Below are 20,238 nucleotides of genomic sequence, written 5' to 3' on the forward strand. Positions count from 1 at the left end.
ATTTGCTGCAGTACACTGGGTGTGCCTGGGTACACACTTTAGGAGACAAACTTAAGCCAGTAATTTTTTCAAAAAGAATTTTACTTGGAATCTCAGTATATAAAACATATAAAGGCAATATTTCTTATTTTATGATTTGCCAGATATAACAATTACTTATAGTACCAATCAATATGCATGAATGGAGGGGATTTTATGAAGATAAAAAAATGGAATGTCTAACATAAAAATTTTTTGAGGATTCTGGATTTTGTCTTTATTTGTTTATTAATTTTGTTCTAATCTTTGACTCCACCATAATACTAATTCTAAAAGACTTTGTACATTTTTCTGGTATAATTTGTATACTTTAAATAATGTTTACAGAAATTTAATTAGCTTCTGCAGAGCCACATACTTATTAAAATATTTAAGATTTTCTCATAATTCCTTAGAACAATAAAATAAGCTAAAAGAAAGCTTGAAATAGTATAAAACACATAAAAACCACACAGAAATGAAAGGTACAAAGAAAGGACACAATGTTTAAACATACTGTATTTATCTAATTGTGTACATCTGTCAATCTGATTTGTTTTAAGGAAAGATGTTATGTTTTGTAAGAAAAAACAAGAAATTTTCAAGTGGCCACTTTCAAACATATAAAATATAACCTGGGCTTCATATAGCCTTATTCTTATGTAAGAATAAGAATTGCCCTTACAGGAGCTTTTAGATTTCCTATCTGTGACCACCGGTGTTTCTTAACAACATAAATAAATTTTCATTTTTATTTTAGATAATCATTTTACTTTTTCTTAAATGTGTTTTAAATACAAAGGGTTATTTTAATCCAGTTTTGCTTCCATCTGTGAATAATATAAAGTGAAATAACATAGTGGGATTGCTACTGTTATGTGGGAATGGAACGGGTGGCCAAAGAAAATGAGAAAGAAAAACTTTCTGAGAAAAGGCAGTTTGTCATCAAAGCCTATAAATACAATAATTACCTGAGGTGTTAGCCCCCAATTCAGAATACGTATAAAGCCCAAATCCTGGAAAAGTTTGCCATAAAAGGTAGAAATAACCTTTCAATCTATTAAAAGTTTCAAAATTTACTAATATAAATATATATTAATTCAAATCTTATGGTCAAGCAGCATATATCTACATATGTGTTAATTATCTTGTGAGGGAAGAATATTATAATTGTAGTTTTTATCTTTTAGGTTTTTAAATAAACATTTTTATTTTAGAATAAAACAAAGTTTTACAGAAATCTTGGGAAGACAGAGTTCCCATATACTCCCAGTTTCCTCTACTAATTACGTTACATCCTGCACTAGTACATTTGTCGCAAGTAACAAACCAATATTGATACATTATCATTAACTAAGACCATTCTTTAGTCAGATTTCCTTAGTTTTCACCTACTGTCCTTTTTCTGTTCCACTATCCTATCCGGGATACTACGTTACATTTAGTTGTCGTGTCTCCTTAGGACTCCTCTTGGTTGTGGCAGTTTCTCAGACTTTTTTGTTTTTGATGTCCTTGCAAGTTTTGAGGGTACTGGTCAGGGATTTCACAGAATGCTCCTCAGTAGCAATTCATCTGATGTTTGTTCTTATGATTAGATTGGAGTTACGGGTTGCGGGGAGAAAGACCAGAGGTAAAATGCTATTTTCATCACATCGTATCAAAGGTACCTACTATCAACAAGGCTCATCGCTACTCATGTCGGCTGGCTGAGGCAGTGTTGTTCAGGTTTTCCCACAGTAAAGTTACTCTTGTTTCCCTTTCATATCCTACTCTGTGAAAGGAAGCCACTGGCACAGCCCACGCTAAAGGAGTAGAGCTTCACCTTTTTAAGGAAGAAGTGTCTACATCAACTATTTAGAATTTTTCTGTACGGATTTGTCAGTTCTCCCTATTAATATTTGTTTATTTTCATATTGTCACTGGCAAAGCACATTAACAATTCCAGGGAAATAAAAATAGAATCTGGGTAATAAAGTCTAACCTTTTTTCCTTTGGGCTTTGTCTGCTGTCCCCGCTCCCAGGGTGCCACGTGTAGAGGCCTTAAACCCCACACCTCAGACCAGAGCTCCTCCTGTGAAACAGCTGCGCCCAACACGTCAGCTCGGGACTGTGCACAGACGGACCGAGCGCGACAGTGCACTTCAAGATGGCGGCGGTGGGCGGTGGGCCGAGACGCGGCGCCGGCACTGTCATCTGGAGTGTGAGCAGCACTCCTGTCCCCTCTCGCGAGAACTCCCACCCCCGCCGCTGACAGGAACCCTATAAAGCAGCCCCGCCCGCAGCCTGTCCGGAAACTTGGACACTGTATACAGAGTGCGAGCTCGCACCTCTCCGTTCTTTGATGGAGGAGTATATCTTTCCTTTGCATCTGAGCTGAACTCAGTCTGGTTCATTTGCTGGAATGACACGGAGCAGGAGGGCCCTTGTTGGGGCCTGACTCGAAAGGGTCTGTAACAGTATCACTACAGATACATGGCTATTTATTTTATACTTTGGATTATAATCTAAAACTACTTTATTTTGTTGCTCATATTATTCCAACTTTGGCTACTGGGAATTTTTTTTAGTTAGTTTCTATGTCCCTTTAAAACATTCCTACTATTGTGTGTTTTCTGAGCAGTTTCTTACTTTTAGGCAGTATAAGAATTTCCAGGATTATCTCATATATTTCCTGCCCTAGTCCTAGACACTGTCATTTCTCCAAAGATCCCTTGTTTCTCTTACTGAAGAATGAGATTAGAAACCAAAATCTGGATACTACGAATATTATTGATTCTGGGCTGTCTCAGCTGACAGAGAAAGGAAATGTATGTGTGTTGCTAAACCATGTATATACAGAGAGAGAGCTATGTATATAGATATTTCTATATGTAACCATCTGTACCTACATTAAGCTAAACACCAGTTCATACTAATGTTTCCAACTCTTGATTCATCATCACATGGATCATTCCAAGCCTTCTTCCCTTGTTTGTAACCTCCCCTTTCCAGTAAAAAACCTGCCTCCCACAATCAACCATTTATTTAATTATTTAATTCCAGTATACATGTATAGTGTTTCCAGAATTATAATTCCATACCTCTGTGGAAAACAACTTTATCAACAGAATATGTGCTTATGTCCAATCTTTTTGGATTTAAATTCACAGACTTCACTCTTTTCCAGGTACGTAGATCAGCATCCTTTCTTCCCAATCCCTTCAATGAGGTTTGTTTCACACATTTGTAAAATAGGTGATTCTTTTGTCACAGTCTGTGTGACATCCTAGAATTCCTCAACCTTCTAATTTTTAAAAATAATTTCATACATTAAGGTACAATCCTTCTGCTATGATTTTATGGGTTCTGATAAAAGAAACCATAGATATAAATTTGATATAAAATTTAGTATCCAATTTATTTTTGTACTTCAGTTTGTTTCACAGTATTGAAGTAAGTCTGGGTTACACATAAAACAGTTGCAAATAGTAATCATTTTTAAGTGGCTTTACGTGAAATTTCAGGATCCTCTTCAACAAAATAAATACTGAAGCATGAAAGAGAATAAAAGAAAAAAATGTTTCAAAGCTGCATCACTAACAATATGGAACAACTGCTTGAATTTCTAATCATAAGTATTAAAGTTGGGGTGGGGATAAGTGAATGAATGAATAGATAAATAGATAAATAAATAAATATTAAAGTTAGATTAAAAAAATTACCCAGAACATACAAGAAGCAGTGACACTGAACTCATGTACTGATAGCTACACACTGTATATTAGATACCAAATCAAGTCTAGTAAAATGGGAAAGGAATAGGTTAGACTTAGGAACTGCATTCATTGCTGCCATAACTACATAAATTAGATTGTTTATTTAATAGATTTTACCATGATGCTACATGGTACTGAATAAGTGAATTTGAGACCATCATAAGGACATTTATCCTGAAAATTCACCTGAGCATAACCTGGCACTGAACTGAGCAGAGTACATGGATACTAAAAGATAAAGCTTGCTATAGAGTTTTTTGCATGCAGGGCCTGAATTATTTTAAAGGTCACTCTAGCACTACCACAAACTAATCAATGGCATATTTAAAAGAAATTCAAATCTATGCACAGTATGTATGAAAACAAAGGGCTAATTCCCTTAATATATAGTTTCTACAAATTAATAAGAAACATACTGAAAATCTAATAGAAAATGAGTAAAGGATATGAAGAAAAAATTTGTATGAAATGAAATTTTAAATGGCTTTTAAAATATGAAAATATGTTCAACATCACTTATAGTAAGAGAAATGCAAAATAGAACTCAATGAGATTGCTTACCTATTAGAGTGACACAAATTAAAAACATCAGTACATAGAGGAAACAGATACACTCATATACTGTTATCTTGGAAAGGCACTTTGATGATGTCTATAATAATTTGATTCATCTTCAGTTAGCAACTCTATTTCCATGAATACTACCTATAGATAATCACAAGAGGCCCCCAAAAGTGCATACAGGAATATTCATCGCAGCACTGTTTGTAACAACCAAAGATTGGATGAAAACCAAATGCTTATCAATATGGGACTAGTTAAATAAATTATGGTAAATCCATACCCCATAAGGCAGAAATGCTTCTCAAAATACATTATTAACAACAAACAACAGAGTACCACACAGTGTAAATAACATGCTAGACTTAGTGGAGAAAGAAGAGAAAGAGAAGGAGAAGAAGAAAGTAGGAAGAGAGATGATAGATACTTATAAGCTTGTTCATGAACAGAACATCCCCAGAAGAATATCCGGGGGACTAATAATAGTGGTTGTTTCTAGAGGGTGGGGAAAAGGGAGAGTTCTTTTCTCAGTACATTCTTTTGTAGTATTTGACTGTTTTTTCACAAAGTGCCTGCATTATTTGTCTTTTTTACCTAAAAAAGTAGTTCTTTAAAAAGATTAAGAAATATTTATAAAATGCATAACTATGTACTTGAACTACCACCTATGAGTCCAGCCAAAAAGTTTGTTGTTTTAAAACAAAAACCAAAAAAACTCAGTTTAGTACAGTCAGGAACTGAATTTCGTTAAGCTACTGTGCAAATATGTACAGAGTTAAAAGAAGTTTAATCTGGGGTTGCACAAATGAAGTTCACCTGGAAGCACAAGTTAAAAAATTGGTCTTTTTGCAGTCTGTTAAAATTTGGCACACACTTGAATATGTGCCTTTACTACAATCTTCCACTACACACACATACACACACACACACACATAATGTGTGAAAATGTGTGTATATATAATATATATAGATAATATGTGTGTATGTGCATACATGTATATACTTAAATAAACCAAATGTTTGTATAATCCTTTAAGCATAAATTTTACAAAATACTGATGTAAGGCGTTCCTTTCACTTAGAGTGCCCTCTCATTTCCTCTCCAGCAATTCATATCCATTACTTCCTTTGTGATAATTAAAAAACTAGACCTCTTCTAATTAATACTTTTAAAATGACCATACTGTCCAAGGCTATCTACAGATGCAATGCAATCACGATCAAAATACCAAGGGCATTTTTCACAGAACTAGAACAAATAATTTTTAAATTTGTATGGAAACACTAAAGACCCTGAATAGCCAAAACAATCTTGAGAAAGAACAGAGCTGGATGACTCATGCTCCCTGACTTCAGACTCTACTACAGAGCTATAGTAATCAAAACAGTATGAAACTGGCACAAAAACAGATACACAAATCAATGGAAAAGAATAGAGAGCCCAGAAATAAATCCACCTACTTATGGTCAATTAATCTACCACAAAGGAAGTAAGAATATACAATGGAGAAAAGACAGTCTTTTCAATAAGTGGTGCTGAGAAAACTGGACAGTGACATGTAGAAGAATGAAATTAGAACATTCCCTAACACCATATACAAAAACAAACTCTAAATAGATTAAAGATCTAAATGTCAGACAGGATACTATAAAACTCCTAGAGGAAAACATAGGCAGAACACTCTTTGACATAAATTACAGCAATATTTTTTTGGATCTGTCTCCTAAAACAAAACAAAAAAAGCAAAAATAAACAAATGGGACCTAACTAAACTTAAAAGCTCTTGCACAGCAAAGGAAACCACCAACAATACAAAAAGACAACCTACTGAATGGGAGAAAAAAACATACAAATGATTTAACCAATAAGGGGATAATATCCAAAATATGTAAACAGCTCATACAACTCAATAACGAAAAAAAAAATCTGATGGAAAAAATGGGCAGAAGACTTGAATAGACATTTTTCCAAGAAGACATGCAGATGGCCAACAGGCACATGAAAAGATGCTCAACATCATTAATCATCAGAGAAATGCAAATTATTTCAATGAGATATCACTGCACACCTGTGAGAATGGCTATCATCAAAAAGAACACAAATACAAATGTTAGCAAGGGTGTGGAGAAAAGGGAACCCTCATACACTGTTGGTGGGAATGTAAATTGGTGTAGCCAACTCTGGAAAACAGTATGGAGGTTTCTCAAAAAACTGAAAAAGAACTACATATGACCCAGCAATTCCACTCCTAGGTATATATCCAAAAGAAACAAAAACACTAATTCAAAAAATAAGTGTACCTCGATGTTCATAGCAGCATTACTTATAATTGCCAAGATACAAAAGCAACCTAAACATCCATCAACAGATGAATGGATAAAGATGTGTTATATATAGTCAATGGAATACTACTCAGCCAAAAAAAGAATGAAAGTTTCAACAATATGGATGGACTTGGAGAGTATTATGCTAACTGAAATTAGTCAGGCAGAGAAAGATAAATCTGTATGATACCATTCATCCATGTAATCTAAAAAAATAAACCAACAGATGAATATAATAAAACAGAAACAGACTCACAGGTTTAGAGAACACACTAGTGGTTACCGGTGGGGAGAGGGAAGGGGGAAGGAGCAGGATAGGGAGAGAGCATTAAGAGGTAAAAAGTATTATATATAAAATAAATAAACTTTAAAGGTATATTATATAACACAGGGAATATAGCCAATATTTTACAATAACTATAAATGGAGTATAACCTTTAAAAATTGTGAATCTGTGCTGTACACCTGTAACTTATGTAATAATATTGTACATCAACTATATCTCAGTTAAAAAAAAAAAACCAGGCTTCCTTCATGAAGTCCTTCCTGATTAACCAAAGCCTACATTGCATAGGTCTTTCATTCATTCACTCGGCGAATATTTGTTAAGAGCCTGTGATTTGTCAAGCATTAGGCATACAGTGAAAGAAAAGGCAAACAGACCATCTACAATTATAGAACCTACAGTTCAGAAAAGGTCACAGATTTTTTTTTAATTATTTAATACAGCTTTGGGCAGTGCCACAAAGGAAAGAAATGTGAGAAATGTGAACACAAAAGAAGAATCCCTCACCTGGCCCGAAAGAATATCTCTGAGAAATAGAAATGACAATTAGGAGTCACCAAGGGCAAGAGGGGAAGGAAAAGCATTCCAAGCAGAGAGAATGCCTTGTGCTGGAGCAGTGAGGAGCCTGGGGTCTTGAGTGAAGGATAAAAGGTCAGTGTGGCCAAGGCAGGTGGAGGAAAAGGTGAAACAACAGGGAATGAGGCGGGGCGAGGGGGGGCACAGAGGCCAGTAAGCCATGTTGAGGCCATGTGATTCCTCTTATTCTAGGCACCTCATCCTGATTTAGGTGTTTTTACTATATGGTACCTTTTCCTTTATTATTAAAATTATCACTTTAACTTGAAAATGCTGATCTTGTCTTTTCAGGTAAATTACAAGGTGCTAGAGAACAAAACTGTATCCAACTATATCTAGGACATTACTGTATTTCTCAGTTACCCATCTGTAAAATGAGGACAGCACTGTGCCTACCTTTATTTGCGAGAATTAGATGAGTTAATTACGTTAATAAGTAAGTAAATGAGTAAAGCACTTAAAAGAGTGCCAGAAACATAGTGGGGTTTTTTTTAGTGACTCACCCACATCCCACACATCCTTGCAAAGAACCCCAGTTCTATGCATCACAGAATATATAGTACAGTAGGTGCTTAAAATGCTCATTAAATGAGACAGGAAATTTTAATCCCAGTCACTGCATTCCTTGTTACAATACCAGATACTACACAGGTTACATTGTATTGACAATTTCTGTCTTTTAGGGGTTTACTATCAGTGACAAACTAAAACCATAGAATGGACTATAAAAGTAGAATTTGCTTGGTTTCCCAACGGTTCTCAGATTATTGCTGCTTCCCACTCAGAGCCCATCCCTCCTTTTCTCCAGGTCAAAGGAGTTAGTTTCTTTTTTTTTTTTTAACCTACAATACACCCTGACCTGCTTCTCAATACTTGAACATCCTTAAAGAATTCCACCCAGCCCTCAATGAGGAAATTCTAAGGTATAACTGGAGACCACTTTATCTCAGTAGGCACCTGAAAAGGACATTGAAGGCTATGAAAGAGGCTAACTGTCCAGGTTGCTCATCTTGATGTTTTCTTTGGAGGCAATATTTTCCATATTGGAAGCCAAACTGATGTACTACCTGTTGATGATGGGACTCTTTCCTGAACTCATAGACAGTTTCCAGCTTTTACTTGTAAGCTAGTTATCACAGATTGTTCACTGGCTTACTTTGAAGATCTCTGCAAGTAGCAACAGCCTCAGATTCCCTTAGGAAACATTTTCCCATAAGTAACAGTGTCACAGAGGGTGAATATTGTCTCCACATCACAGGAATGATTAACTGTTTTTCACAGTTACACTTTCTGATATTTCTACTGAAGCATTATTTGCAAAAGTGCTGCCCAAATAGAATTTACAGGGAGCTTTTATTTTTTTAGTTAAAAAGCAACATATCTGCTAAAATTGGTATTTGACAATGTCAATAAGCAGGACTTTGTTGGGAAATAATTCTACATGGGTTTCTCTAGCATTTCTGCATGTCTTATAAGAAGAGGCAATGACAGCTTTTGCCCTGGACTATCGTTTAAAGAATGTTTGAATAGTGAACAGCCTTGAAAGACAGAGGTAGTGTCTTCCTCTGGAGCAAAAATTTGTCTCCTGAATAGAGTCATAAAGAAAATAGCTCTTTCTCTCTCTGGGGCAAAGTTTGGGCAGATTTGTGAGTTATTCCCTTATAAGACTAGAGATTTCCAACCCTGGGGTCTCTCAACTGTGATACAAATGTACTGCCTGCACAGTATCCACCTGGGCCACTCTGCATTGCCCCGTCAGACTTGAGGGCAAGGAGACCAATGTGAACAGAAAGCTCATGACTTGCGGAGCTGTGACTAACAAAGTCCTTTTTCTCTAATCCAAGAATCTCATGTCTTCTGCTAGCATCCATTGAAGCTGTGGTCATCTTGCTTGCAAACAGGGTAGAAATCTCAGACCTTTCACAGTTCTTAACAAACTTCTTTTGTGACTCTTCACAAGTCCTCCTATAATTTTCTGGCTTTTCAAATGTTTCTAGACCTTAATTTTCCGTTAATACGCAAAGCCTATTGAGTTGGGATACTTCACTAAAGGACCAGAGCATAATTTAACATCAAATTTTAAATACCTTGTTGGGTCTTTGAAATTGTATTAACAAACAGATTAAATAAAAGTGGACCTATTAGTTGTATTTATAGATTGTATTTTTTTATTTCTTTATAAAACTGCTTTGTTTCAAAATAATTTAAAGCAATATATTAAAAAATGAATATAAGATTAATATAAAATAAGAAAGAAAAAGTCAAAATGGAAGAATATAAGAAATAAGTAAAATAATTTTACTCTCCCTCTGTATCACTTAACACACCTTCAGTTAACTAAATGTGTGTGCTATTGTTTGCTTCAAGTCACACTCCCCTGCCAGAAATCATGCTTGTCCTGTTCACTGTAAAAGATGCTTGACACACAGTAGATGCTAATACGTGTTTTTTTTTCCAAATAAACTATAAAATGAAGAGAAATGAGAAAGAAAGAGGGGAACACAAAATCATAGTTAGCCTATGTGCCTTTCTCTCTAAAAGAAAACGCTGAGCAATGTGCCTGGCTGAAACTGTGAATTTCCCAGCCTCCTTTGGAAACAAGAGTGACCAATGAGATATAAATGCAAATTTTGTGACTTCCAAGAAAACTTTTTATGCTCTACCACACTTTTTTCTTCTTGGTCCTTGGAATATACATGATGACTAGAGTTCCAGTACTTTTCCTTGGACCATGAAAGAAAAACCAGAGAATGTTAGAGACTTCAACTCTGATATCCTCAAGAACTATCTTCCTGAACTATTGTCAGCAGCTATCTCCCTCCAGATTGCTCATCTAATGATTTAGGCCACAGTTAAGTAGGTGGTCTGTGATACTGTAGTCAAATCTAACACTAATTATTATAGTCCATGAAATGCATGTCATGAATTTCTATAAGTGGAACCTTTATGCAACTATATTTCACTCCATTAGTGGTGAGAAGGTGGTTGGGGAAGGAGACAAATTTGTTGAAGCATAAAGCTAAGAAAAATCACAGGATATCCAGCGACCATAACAGAAAATAACTCTTAACCACAAGTCTATATGAGATTTCAAAAATCATCAAGATCATTGGTCTTAAATGTTGATTTGTTTGAAGTTAGTTTTTCAGTAAATATTTTCATACCCCAAATGTCAGCCTTAAAATGTTTAATAGGACAAACTTTAATTTGCCATTGATTTGCCATTTAATTTCTCAGACTCTTCTTTTTCCCTCATCCCTTAAATTTTACCAGCTAGCAAGCCTTTTTGAAATTTCTCAGATTACACTTTCCTTTCTATTTTCAGAAAAAAACACCCTGGGCTACGCTTCAATCTTCTAATCCATAATTACTATAATTGCTTTCTAAATGGTCTTCTCCAACTCCCCGTCTCATCCATCTATCTCATCTCATCTCAAATCTTTTCCATTTCATTATGCCATTTTCTGCCTATAGAGCACTGACCACGGATTCTTTATCACACTTACTTTACTCTTGGATGCCTTAGCTGTTTAATTAGTAACACCATGAGAAGATACTATGCCCATACTTTTCCACAGTTCTCAATCCTATCTTCATATTAGAACCATCTGGAGACCTTTTAAAGATTACTGATGCCTCAGGCCAACCCCTAAAGATTCTGATTCAGTTCATCTGGGTGAGGCTCAAGCACCCATCTTTTAAAATCCCCACCCATCACCACCATTAATGCTAGAGATAAAATAGTGAATGAGCAGACAGAATAAATTTTATATTCCAGTCACCTCATGGCTTTAGCAAACAATGCCCTGGGTAGAGGATTAAGAGGTACAAACTACCATGTATAAAAGAAATAAGCTACAAGGATATTGTACCAGACAGGGAATATAGCCAATATTTTATAATAACTTTAAATGGCATATAAGCCACAAAAATTTTGAATCACTATGTTGTTCACCTGAAACTAGTATAATATTATAAATCAACAATACCTCAATTTAAAAAAAATGATGCCCTGGGTATGTGTGCACTTATATTCACACACATGGGCACATACCTACAACCTCCCCCAGATGTTTCTTTTTTTTTAATTGAACTATAGTCAGTTTACAATGTTGTGTCAATTTCTGGTGTACAGCACAGTTTTTCAGTCATACGTGAATATACATATATTCATTTTCATATTCTTTTTCACTGTGAGCTACTACAATATCTTGTCTATATTTCCCTGTGCTATACAGTATAAACTTGTTTATCTATTCTATATATACCTGTATCTATAAACCTCGAACTCCCAGTCTGTCCCTACCCACCCCCCTCCACAATGGCAACCACAAGTTTGTATTTCTATGTCTGTGAGTCTGTTTCTGTTTTATATTTTAGTTCATTTGTCTTTTTTTTTTTTTAGATTCCACATATGAGTGATATCATATGGTATTTTTCTTTCTGTTTCTAGCTAACTTCACTAAGAATGACATTCTCCAGCGACATCCATGTTGCTGCAAATTAACCTCCCCCCAGAAGTAACTTACTCATCCTTTGAGTTCCAAATCAAGTCCCATTTCCTTTGTGAACCATTCTTTGATGACAACTATCAACACCAATCTCCCTTTCCTCTAACTCCATTTGCTATGTCCACCCACCCTCAGTCTCTTTAGGCAACTTTGGTTGTTATTCTTTCTGCACCACACAACTAGCACCTTAATAAATGCTGTCAACCCACTCATTTGTAAAATAAGCACAGTGGTAAATCCCTCTCTTTGGCACTAATAAACTATGAACTTACGATTTATCTATTCTGGCCAATTTAGTACTCATTACAGATGATGTTTTCCACTAATTATTGTATACCTATATATTTTCTGTTGCAAACTAAAGTACAGGTCCCTTAAAGGAACATGGTTTTATAGCTTTATGACATATCCCTACCCTCAGCACAGAGCTAGATGCTTACGCATACATTGACCAATATGTAAAACCAGATCTGACATATATGAAAAATGGAGATGAATGAAGGGAAATCCTTTGAGGAAGTAGTTTTACAAACTGGAAGAGTGGGCTTTGGAGACAGACAGACTGGGTTTCTTACCCAGCTCCCATCCTTACCAGCTATGTAGTAATATAACTTGAGGGAGTTACTTAACATCCCTAAGCCTCAGTTTTCTCATTCATGAGAAAGAATTAATAATAGTACCTACTCATAAGGCTGTTGTAAGGATAAAATGAAAACACACACACACATATATAAACAGTACCTGGCATATAATAAGCCTTTAATAAGTGTTAATTATATTTGATTGCATAAAGGCAATGAAGTAATTAAGATTGAGGATTAAAAGAATAAAATGAGCATTCTGATGACTGTGGGAGACTAGGGATGTAGACTGAGACAAATTTAGTAAGTGAGATAATATAAAGTGGCAGTTCAAATAAAATAAAGCATCTACCCAGAGCAAGGCCCTTATCTCAGTCTCTGTGGCCCATCAGGCAGACAGAGAACCAGACCAGAGAATGACACACACATTCTCTTTGTTCCACTTTTCCTCTTTGTCATTACCCACACTTCAAAGAGTAGTTGAGTTATTAATTCATTCAATAAATATTTATCATTATTTGCATGATACAGTACTAGGTGTAGAATTATTTTTAAAAAATGAGTTTTTGGTATAGTTAGGCAGATAAAGCATGCATATAAATGAAGCAGAAAACACAAGGCAGAAAGCTGTACTTGACATAAGAGATATAGACATCACTGCAGAAGTTTATAGGAGAGAGAGATAAGGAAGGACTTTAGGGAAGGGATTACAACGAAACTGGGCCTTAGAGAAACAAAGATTTGGGCTAAGGAGCATTTTTGCCTTCCCTGGACAGAAGCCGTGGAAGCTAAGGCCCAAGGAACGGAAATGTGGAACACATTATGCTGATGCTGAACATGCCCGGGGGAGCGGTGGGGGGTGGGGGACAGGGATTAGGTAATAATGGCCAAAGGCATCCCTGCTTCCAAACATAGTTAGGACATCTGGACCTTCTGTTTGCCATCCCTTTTGGCAAAACCATTCTTATTTTTAGAAGAATAATAATATTACTTACATAAAACATCTTAGTGCTACCTACTTGGAGACAAGAACCACAAATCTACATTTTGTATTCTGTAATCTCATATTTCATCCAGGCACCTCAACAACAGAACAGCACCACATTCCCTAAAGGATAATGCACATCAGGACCAAAGATTTCTGTTACCTACCTCGTCCTTATGCTTTGTTTAGGCACATGAGGCTATTGGGATCAAAGCCTCTACAGCCTGGCTTAGATGAGACATTGTAGGAAAACCAGCATCTTTGTATGACAGTTCTACACCTGAATCCGTACCATTCTGACCCAGGAGAAAAGACCACTGGATTCACCACTGAAACAGAAGACCACCTTTTTCTTTAAAGGGCTAGATAATAAATATTTTTTCAATTTTGCTAGCTGTACAGCTTCTGCTGCAACTACTCAGTTCTGGTGTTGTAGCCCAAAAGCAGCCACAGACAATACATAAATGAACAGAGAAGGCTGTGTTTCTATAAAACTGTATTAACAAAGACAGACTGCAGGCCAGATTTGGCCCATGGACTATAGTTTGCTAATCCTTTGTTTATAACACCTAATATTTATTTCTCTCTCAACCTACAGGTTGACTGAATACATCATATCTATATACTTCAAGATCCAAGATGATGGAGCAGCCACCATCCCTACCAGTCACAGGGGCAGAGGGGAAGAAAGTTCTGAAGGGTCTTGAATATGGAAATCAAATAGAAGTGACAAACACTATTTCCATTTACAACTTACTGGCCACAACTAGTCACATGGCTCCCCCAATCACTAGGGGCCTCCAAATATAATCATGTGACTAGTATGATCCATGGAAGGCAGAGCCTGAACTATGTGGCAAGGGGCATTAGTGACTACCAGAATCCAGGTTAAATCAAAGATTGTTTTGGGAAAAGTTTTCTTTCATTCAAACAAGTTTCATGTGTATAGCACTGACAAATTGTAGCCCATCAAGGTAAGCTTATAGACATTTCAACTGATCTAATAATTATTCTAGATAGATACTGTTGAAAGACTCATGATCTCTCAAAAGACCTATTCTTCTGTGAGAAATTCATTTGGCATATTTCACTTTATATAATACACTAAAAGAGAGTAATTGATGAAAGAGTAATAAGGGATTGAATGAAAAACCTGATGGTCAGAGTGACAGATTTCCATCCTGTAAAAGTGCAAAATAGCTTAAATATGCATGCCTATAATTATATATCTGATTATGCTTCTTAATAATAATTTTTTTAATTATATATTTTCCCTATCTACTAAACTTCAGATCCAAGATGATACCTTCTAATATCTAGCAACCACATTTTTTTTCCCAATAGCTTTTTAAATAAGTAATTATCAGCTTTAGGCTAAGAATTGTAAGATTAGTTTAATTATAGGAAGAGACACTAGGAGTTGCATATTAATTTTTAAGAACTAGAAACATTTCCTGGAAATGCCATTTATTGTTAAATTAATGAGATTAAGTTGAAAATAAGATTTCGATCCACATTTTTGCCTCCTTAGTGACATCAATATAAAGAAGTCTATAAACTAGTGGTTACAAAAAAGGACTTCCCCAAAACAGATACTAATAACAAGTGATAAAATTTCCCCTCAAGATGATGCACCTATAAATCAAGTCACAGACTCTTAAGAACTGGAAGAGATTTAAGATGCCAAATGAATTTCTCACAGAAGAATAAGTCTTTTGAGAGATCATGAGTCTTTCAACAGCATCTATCTAGAATAATTATTAGATCAGATTTCCTCATACTTTACACACACACACACACACACACACACACACACATACCCCTTTTGAGATAGCTGAAGGTGGCAGCCAGAAAAAGGAAATCTAACCCAACTTTCATTAAGTTAGGATGTGCATATACTTCAAAGGAGGATCCAATCTCATTAATATGCTATCTGCATAAATATGCTTTGAAATGGCTTTATGTGACCTTAGTTTGAATAGCATTTTATTCACAACTTCACAGGTGTTATTTTTAACAGATTCAGAATTTTTTGCTCTTCAGAATGTGACTTTCTGTGCCATACCAGTTCAGAAAGCTCTGAAACATTGTCAGCATATAGCTACAAAAGTTGTGAACTTCTTGTGAAACAGCCTTTTAAATCACAAGGAATAAAAGAACTCCCACAACTGAAAAGATTCTCAAGAATTCTTGCCTACTGGTGTTCCCCAAAACTTTACTTGGAGAAAAAAAATGGAAAAAAAAAAAGTTCCAAGATAGCTATTTGATGGCTAAAGTTACCAAATTTAAGTTTTGTTAAAGATCATAATAGCTCTTTTTAGCTACTATATATGATGAAGGAAATTATACTCAGATTTGTGTTTTGTGGTGAAAGAAAGTAGACCATTTTATCAAGACAGAGAGACCATCATGATAACAGCTGTCAATGAGGTTATAACAAAATTCTTTCTTTTTAGGAAATATTGTTGGTTATCAATCAGATGCAGGCACTAGCCTAGGTGCTTGGAATACAATGGTCTCCGTAGTGAAAATTTTTTCGTTTCTTTTTCTTCTTTTTAAAAATTATCCAATATCCAAACTCTATCTAATTCATAGCTAATTTAGGGAGCATTTCCCACTGAACCCAATATTGGTGGGAGGCAGTACTCTGTCTCCTGCCTTGGAAGCCAAGGGGGAAGTTCCTTCCTGGGAGCACAGGGTGCAGACCCATGAATGAGATTCAACCCTTCCGGGGCCCCTACCTGGACTTTCTGTTTAAAGTGAGTGACCCAAAGTCAAAAAAAAAAAGTTAGCCTCTGTTGCCCTCTTGGATTCTGCCTATTTTCCAAGCATTTTCTTCCTCCATCTTCTGCTGATTCTCTATCATTCCAATACTTTGTTTTGTTTTGTTTTGTTTCAGGTAGCTAGCTAGATTTTGTATATTATAATTGAGAACTCTAATTAACGCAGTCTCCAGATAGCAAATAAACAACAATGCTGAGTTCACAATCAAGACGTATAATGAGAATCAGTGAATCGGCAGAGAAATATTCCCATTTTTTAAATGTTCTGCGTCAGTCACCACCCGGCACAAGCTTCCAATACTCTGCTCAGCATTTGCAAGAAGGTTGTAGACTCATTGTCAGGGTGGTCAATTATGTGGAAAATAAAATAACAGTATGTCAAAACCTAGTTATCTGTCTTGCTTTAAGATTGGGATGCCAATCATAAGTTAGGTTCCACACAAGTTTTGTTGGTTGTCAAAGGGAAAGGAGCTTAGCTGGATTTAAGAACTGAAGACAAGAAAAGTAAAAGACCAGCTGCTTCAAAACTGGATCACCTGGGAGGAGCCTGGGATGTTTAGCAGGTAATCTGAGGTTGTTAATACCCTGAACCTGAAGCTCCAAGGGACAAGCATTAACTCATTTCAATACTTATATTAAACACTTCAAGCCAAACAACTATGGATATACAGCACATTGATGCTAAAATGCCCTTCATTTTCTTATTTGGATGGTGCTCTCCAGTACCTCCTCATAGTCTCCCTACTTTGGCTCCTGCATTCATTCTTCCCAGAGGAGCCAAGGAGATCTTCCTGAAATAGAAACCAGCCCATTTAACTCCCTGCTTAAGGTGATCCAAAGACGTTCTACCAGACTTAATGATAAAAACTCCAGTCCTGGCCCTTGCCTACGTCTGAGAGTTCAGCCTACTCTACTCTCTCCCTTACTCACCTAGCCATGCTTTCCTTCTTGTTCCTCTCCAAACACTTCATGTTTATTCTTTCCGGGGTCTTTTGAATTAGCTGTTTCCCATTCCTACAGTGTGGCTAGATTACCATTGTCCTTCAGGTCTTAGTTTAAATGTCACGTCCTCAGAAAGGCCTTCCTTGACCAGCAACCCAATCACTCACTGTACAACCTAACTGTTCTGGGTCCAGTTTGTGTCCCACCACAGGCCAATGGCTCACTTATCTGTCTCCTTTGCCACTCTGGGTCCTCAGCCACCAGTCTTGCCTTCCTGCCAGAATGGCCATACAGACCACTCCTTGTAGTTCCTCCAGCCATAAAGCCCTGACTACTGCCACCACAGTAGCCTTTAGAGACAAACAAGCCCCACAGACAGTATCAACTAACAAGGAGGGACCACATGTCTGCCCGCTGCTTGCCCAGTCTCTGCATCTGGCTTTGCCAAAGGCTGCCTGGAGGGATTTGCAGGACAGCTAACAGAGTTACCAGAGACTGGAGATGGCAAGGAAGCAGCAGATCAATTGCTCAGCCTTACTTCCCCACCATTCTATGTGTTGCTCTGAAAAGCAGAAACCTCATGCAACCTTTTAAGAAACATCCTGCAAGACAAGAATCTATGTTTGCTGCAAGCCAGTGGCCAGTTTGGTAATGCATCCCTTAAAAATGGCTCTCCTTCTTTCTTTGCCTCTGTACCCTTTCCCCCTCATTCTTGCTTCTCTGTATTGTACCCCCAGTAAAGCATTGTCATGCAAGCACTTACCTCAGGCTCTGTTTTCTAGGAAGCCCAGGATAAAACAGTGACACTATTTTAACTCATCTTCTGATATTTTCTTGTTTAACTCTTTGTTTATATGTCTGTTCCCTATTTCCAGCCTCCCGGGGCTACGTTCCCCACACCACAGCACGTGCAGAATATGAAAGCTTGGAACTTATTTGAGCACATTTTATCTGTCTTATTCATTAGAGATTTGAACAATGCCTGACACAAGATCAGTGCTTAATAAATAGTTGTTGAATAAATACATAGAGCACAACAGCACAGCATCTAATGCCAGCTGTGTGTCAATGTGACTGTAAAGGCAGCTAGAGATTCAGTGGAACTATATCCATTTTGGTGACTGGTGTGCTCTCAAGGCCAAGCACAGTACCTTGCACACAGCTGCTCCCAAAAAAATATGTTTGGTTAATGAATTGGAAAGCATTAATGACTAGAAGTTACTGGCCAGAAGAGGCAAAAAAAAAATCACTTGAAGTTCCTTGTCACAATCTTGTCCTAAAATCAGGTCAAAGAAAGTAAACAGAAACCCACCACAAAATAAATAAGCCAAAAAAATGAATTGGAACTTCTTGAAAAAGAAAGATTTTATTAGGTTAAAAATATACACTGACAAATACTTCTTTATTAGAAGGTCAAAAAGAAATCAAAGAGACTGTCCTGGATAAATGGCCATGAACTTCATATGAAAGCAAAAACTAAAGGTGATTCTTTTAAAACAAATTTAAGTTCCATACTAACCAGGGAATCAAAATGCATAGTTACTGTCCTTTACAGAATTGGTTAAAAAAATTCCAACATTTTTTGTTTCATGGTTTACATAGCCAAGGATTTATACTCTAATCACTAATCATTCCTTACTAACACACAGTGATAGAAATCCATTCCTGCTCCAGATACTGGACCACTTTATTTTTATTAATCATTTCAAGTAAAGAGAGAATCATCAGTAAAGACTGACTAACCCATCTGCAATAATAATGCTTGATATTTCCATAGTTTTTATAGCGTTTGAATTTCTGCCCATTCATTTAATCTTATGCCAACCCTTTAAGGTAGGCATATACTCCCCAATTTATAAAATTAGGCAGAAATAAAGAAGTAACAAGAAATGCCCATGATCACAGAGTTAGCAACTGGCTTCCTGCTCCAAGGCTACCCTTTCTGTTCTATCACAGCATTTCCAGGTATCAATTTATGAAGAACAGATTATACATTGCAAAAATAAGACTGTGATTCATTCACTCATTCATTTGTTCATTTATTCAACAAGAATGAATTTCTTTAGTGGCTACTATACGTGAGCCACAAGTCTAGGGACTAGAGATGCCATAGCTAACGAATCAAAGCCTACAATTTCAAGGAGCTTAAATTTAAAAACAGAAAGGCAGAAAACAAAGAAAGAAACAACTTGCCAGAGAATGTACACTTCTAAGATCATGCTGACGAAATTAGTCCAAAAGCTGAATGTAACATTTTCAGTAGGTCCATGTCAAATGGGCTGTCTTATCATGTCCAAACACTTTGATGTTGTGTGTTATGTGGACAAAATAAACAGGTGATCATTTGACCTTTTCTATTTTGGACATCAGATGCATACATATTTTGCTGGCTCTGCCTTATAGCAGCAGTTCCCAAAGTTTGGGCTGTAATACAGTTATGGTTCATGATAAAGTTTTCACCATCCAAGGCAAAATGAGAAATAATTTTCACTATCCAAGGGAAGATGAGAAGCAATGCAAAGGGTTCTTCATAGAACGAAATTATCCAAGGCCATGGAAAGGACCTGAATATAGGAATGGCTATACATCATTCTAAAGACATGATCTAAAATATATTAAATGCATGCTCGGAAAAGTAGATGATAATGTCCCCAGTAGTATAACATGCTATGATCACTGTACCTTCTGCAACCATGCTATGATGGACTAAACATATCACTGTAAAGTTTAAACTATCATCCTGCTCTGACCTCTGTTTTCTCATAATTCCTTATTGTCTCAGGTGTGTAACATCCACTGCATTAGTTTTCTATAACTGATGTAACATATAATCACAAATTTAGTGACTTTAAATGACACAAATTAATTATCTTAAAGTTCTAGAAGTCAGAACTTTAAAGGGCTGGGTTTCAATT

The 20,238-nt window shown here is 36.3% G+C and overlaps 1 protein-coding gene across 8 annotated transcripts in view; it reads right to left on the bottom strand.

Moving 5' to 3' along the window:
• The window catches only part of DCDC1 (doublecortin domain containing 1), a 382,148-nt gene that overhangs the window by 227,820 nt on the left and 134,090 nt on the right, over window positions 1-20,238 (bottom strand). Inside the window, exon 9 of one of the 8 annotated variants that reach the window (XM_072969721.1) lies at window positions 3,397-3,544. The exons of the other annotated variants lie outside the window; for them this stretch is intronic. Coding sequence (XP_072825822.1) covers window positions 3,530-3,544 — 15 coding nt within the window. The 3' untranslated portion in view covers window positions 3,397-3,529. Of the gene's footprint in view, window positions 1-3,396; window positions 3,545-20,238 lie in introns of those variants that run through there. 8 annotated transcript variants of the gene reach the window in all.

Source organism: Vicugna pacos, chromosome 10 (assembly GCF_048564905.1).
Source record: "Vicugna pacos chromosome 10, VicPac4, whole genome shotgun sequence".
NCBI classification, from domain to species: domain Eukaryota; kingdom Metazoa; phylum Chordata; class Mammalia; order Artiodactyla; family Camelidae; genus Vicugna; species Vicugna pacos.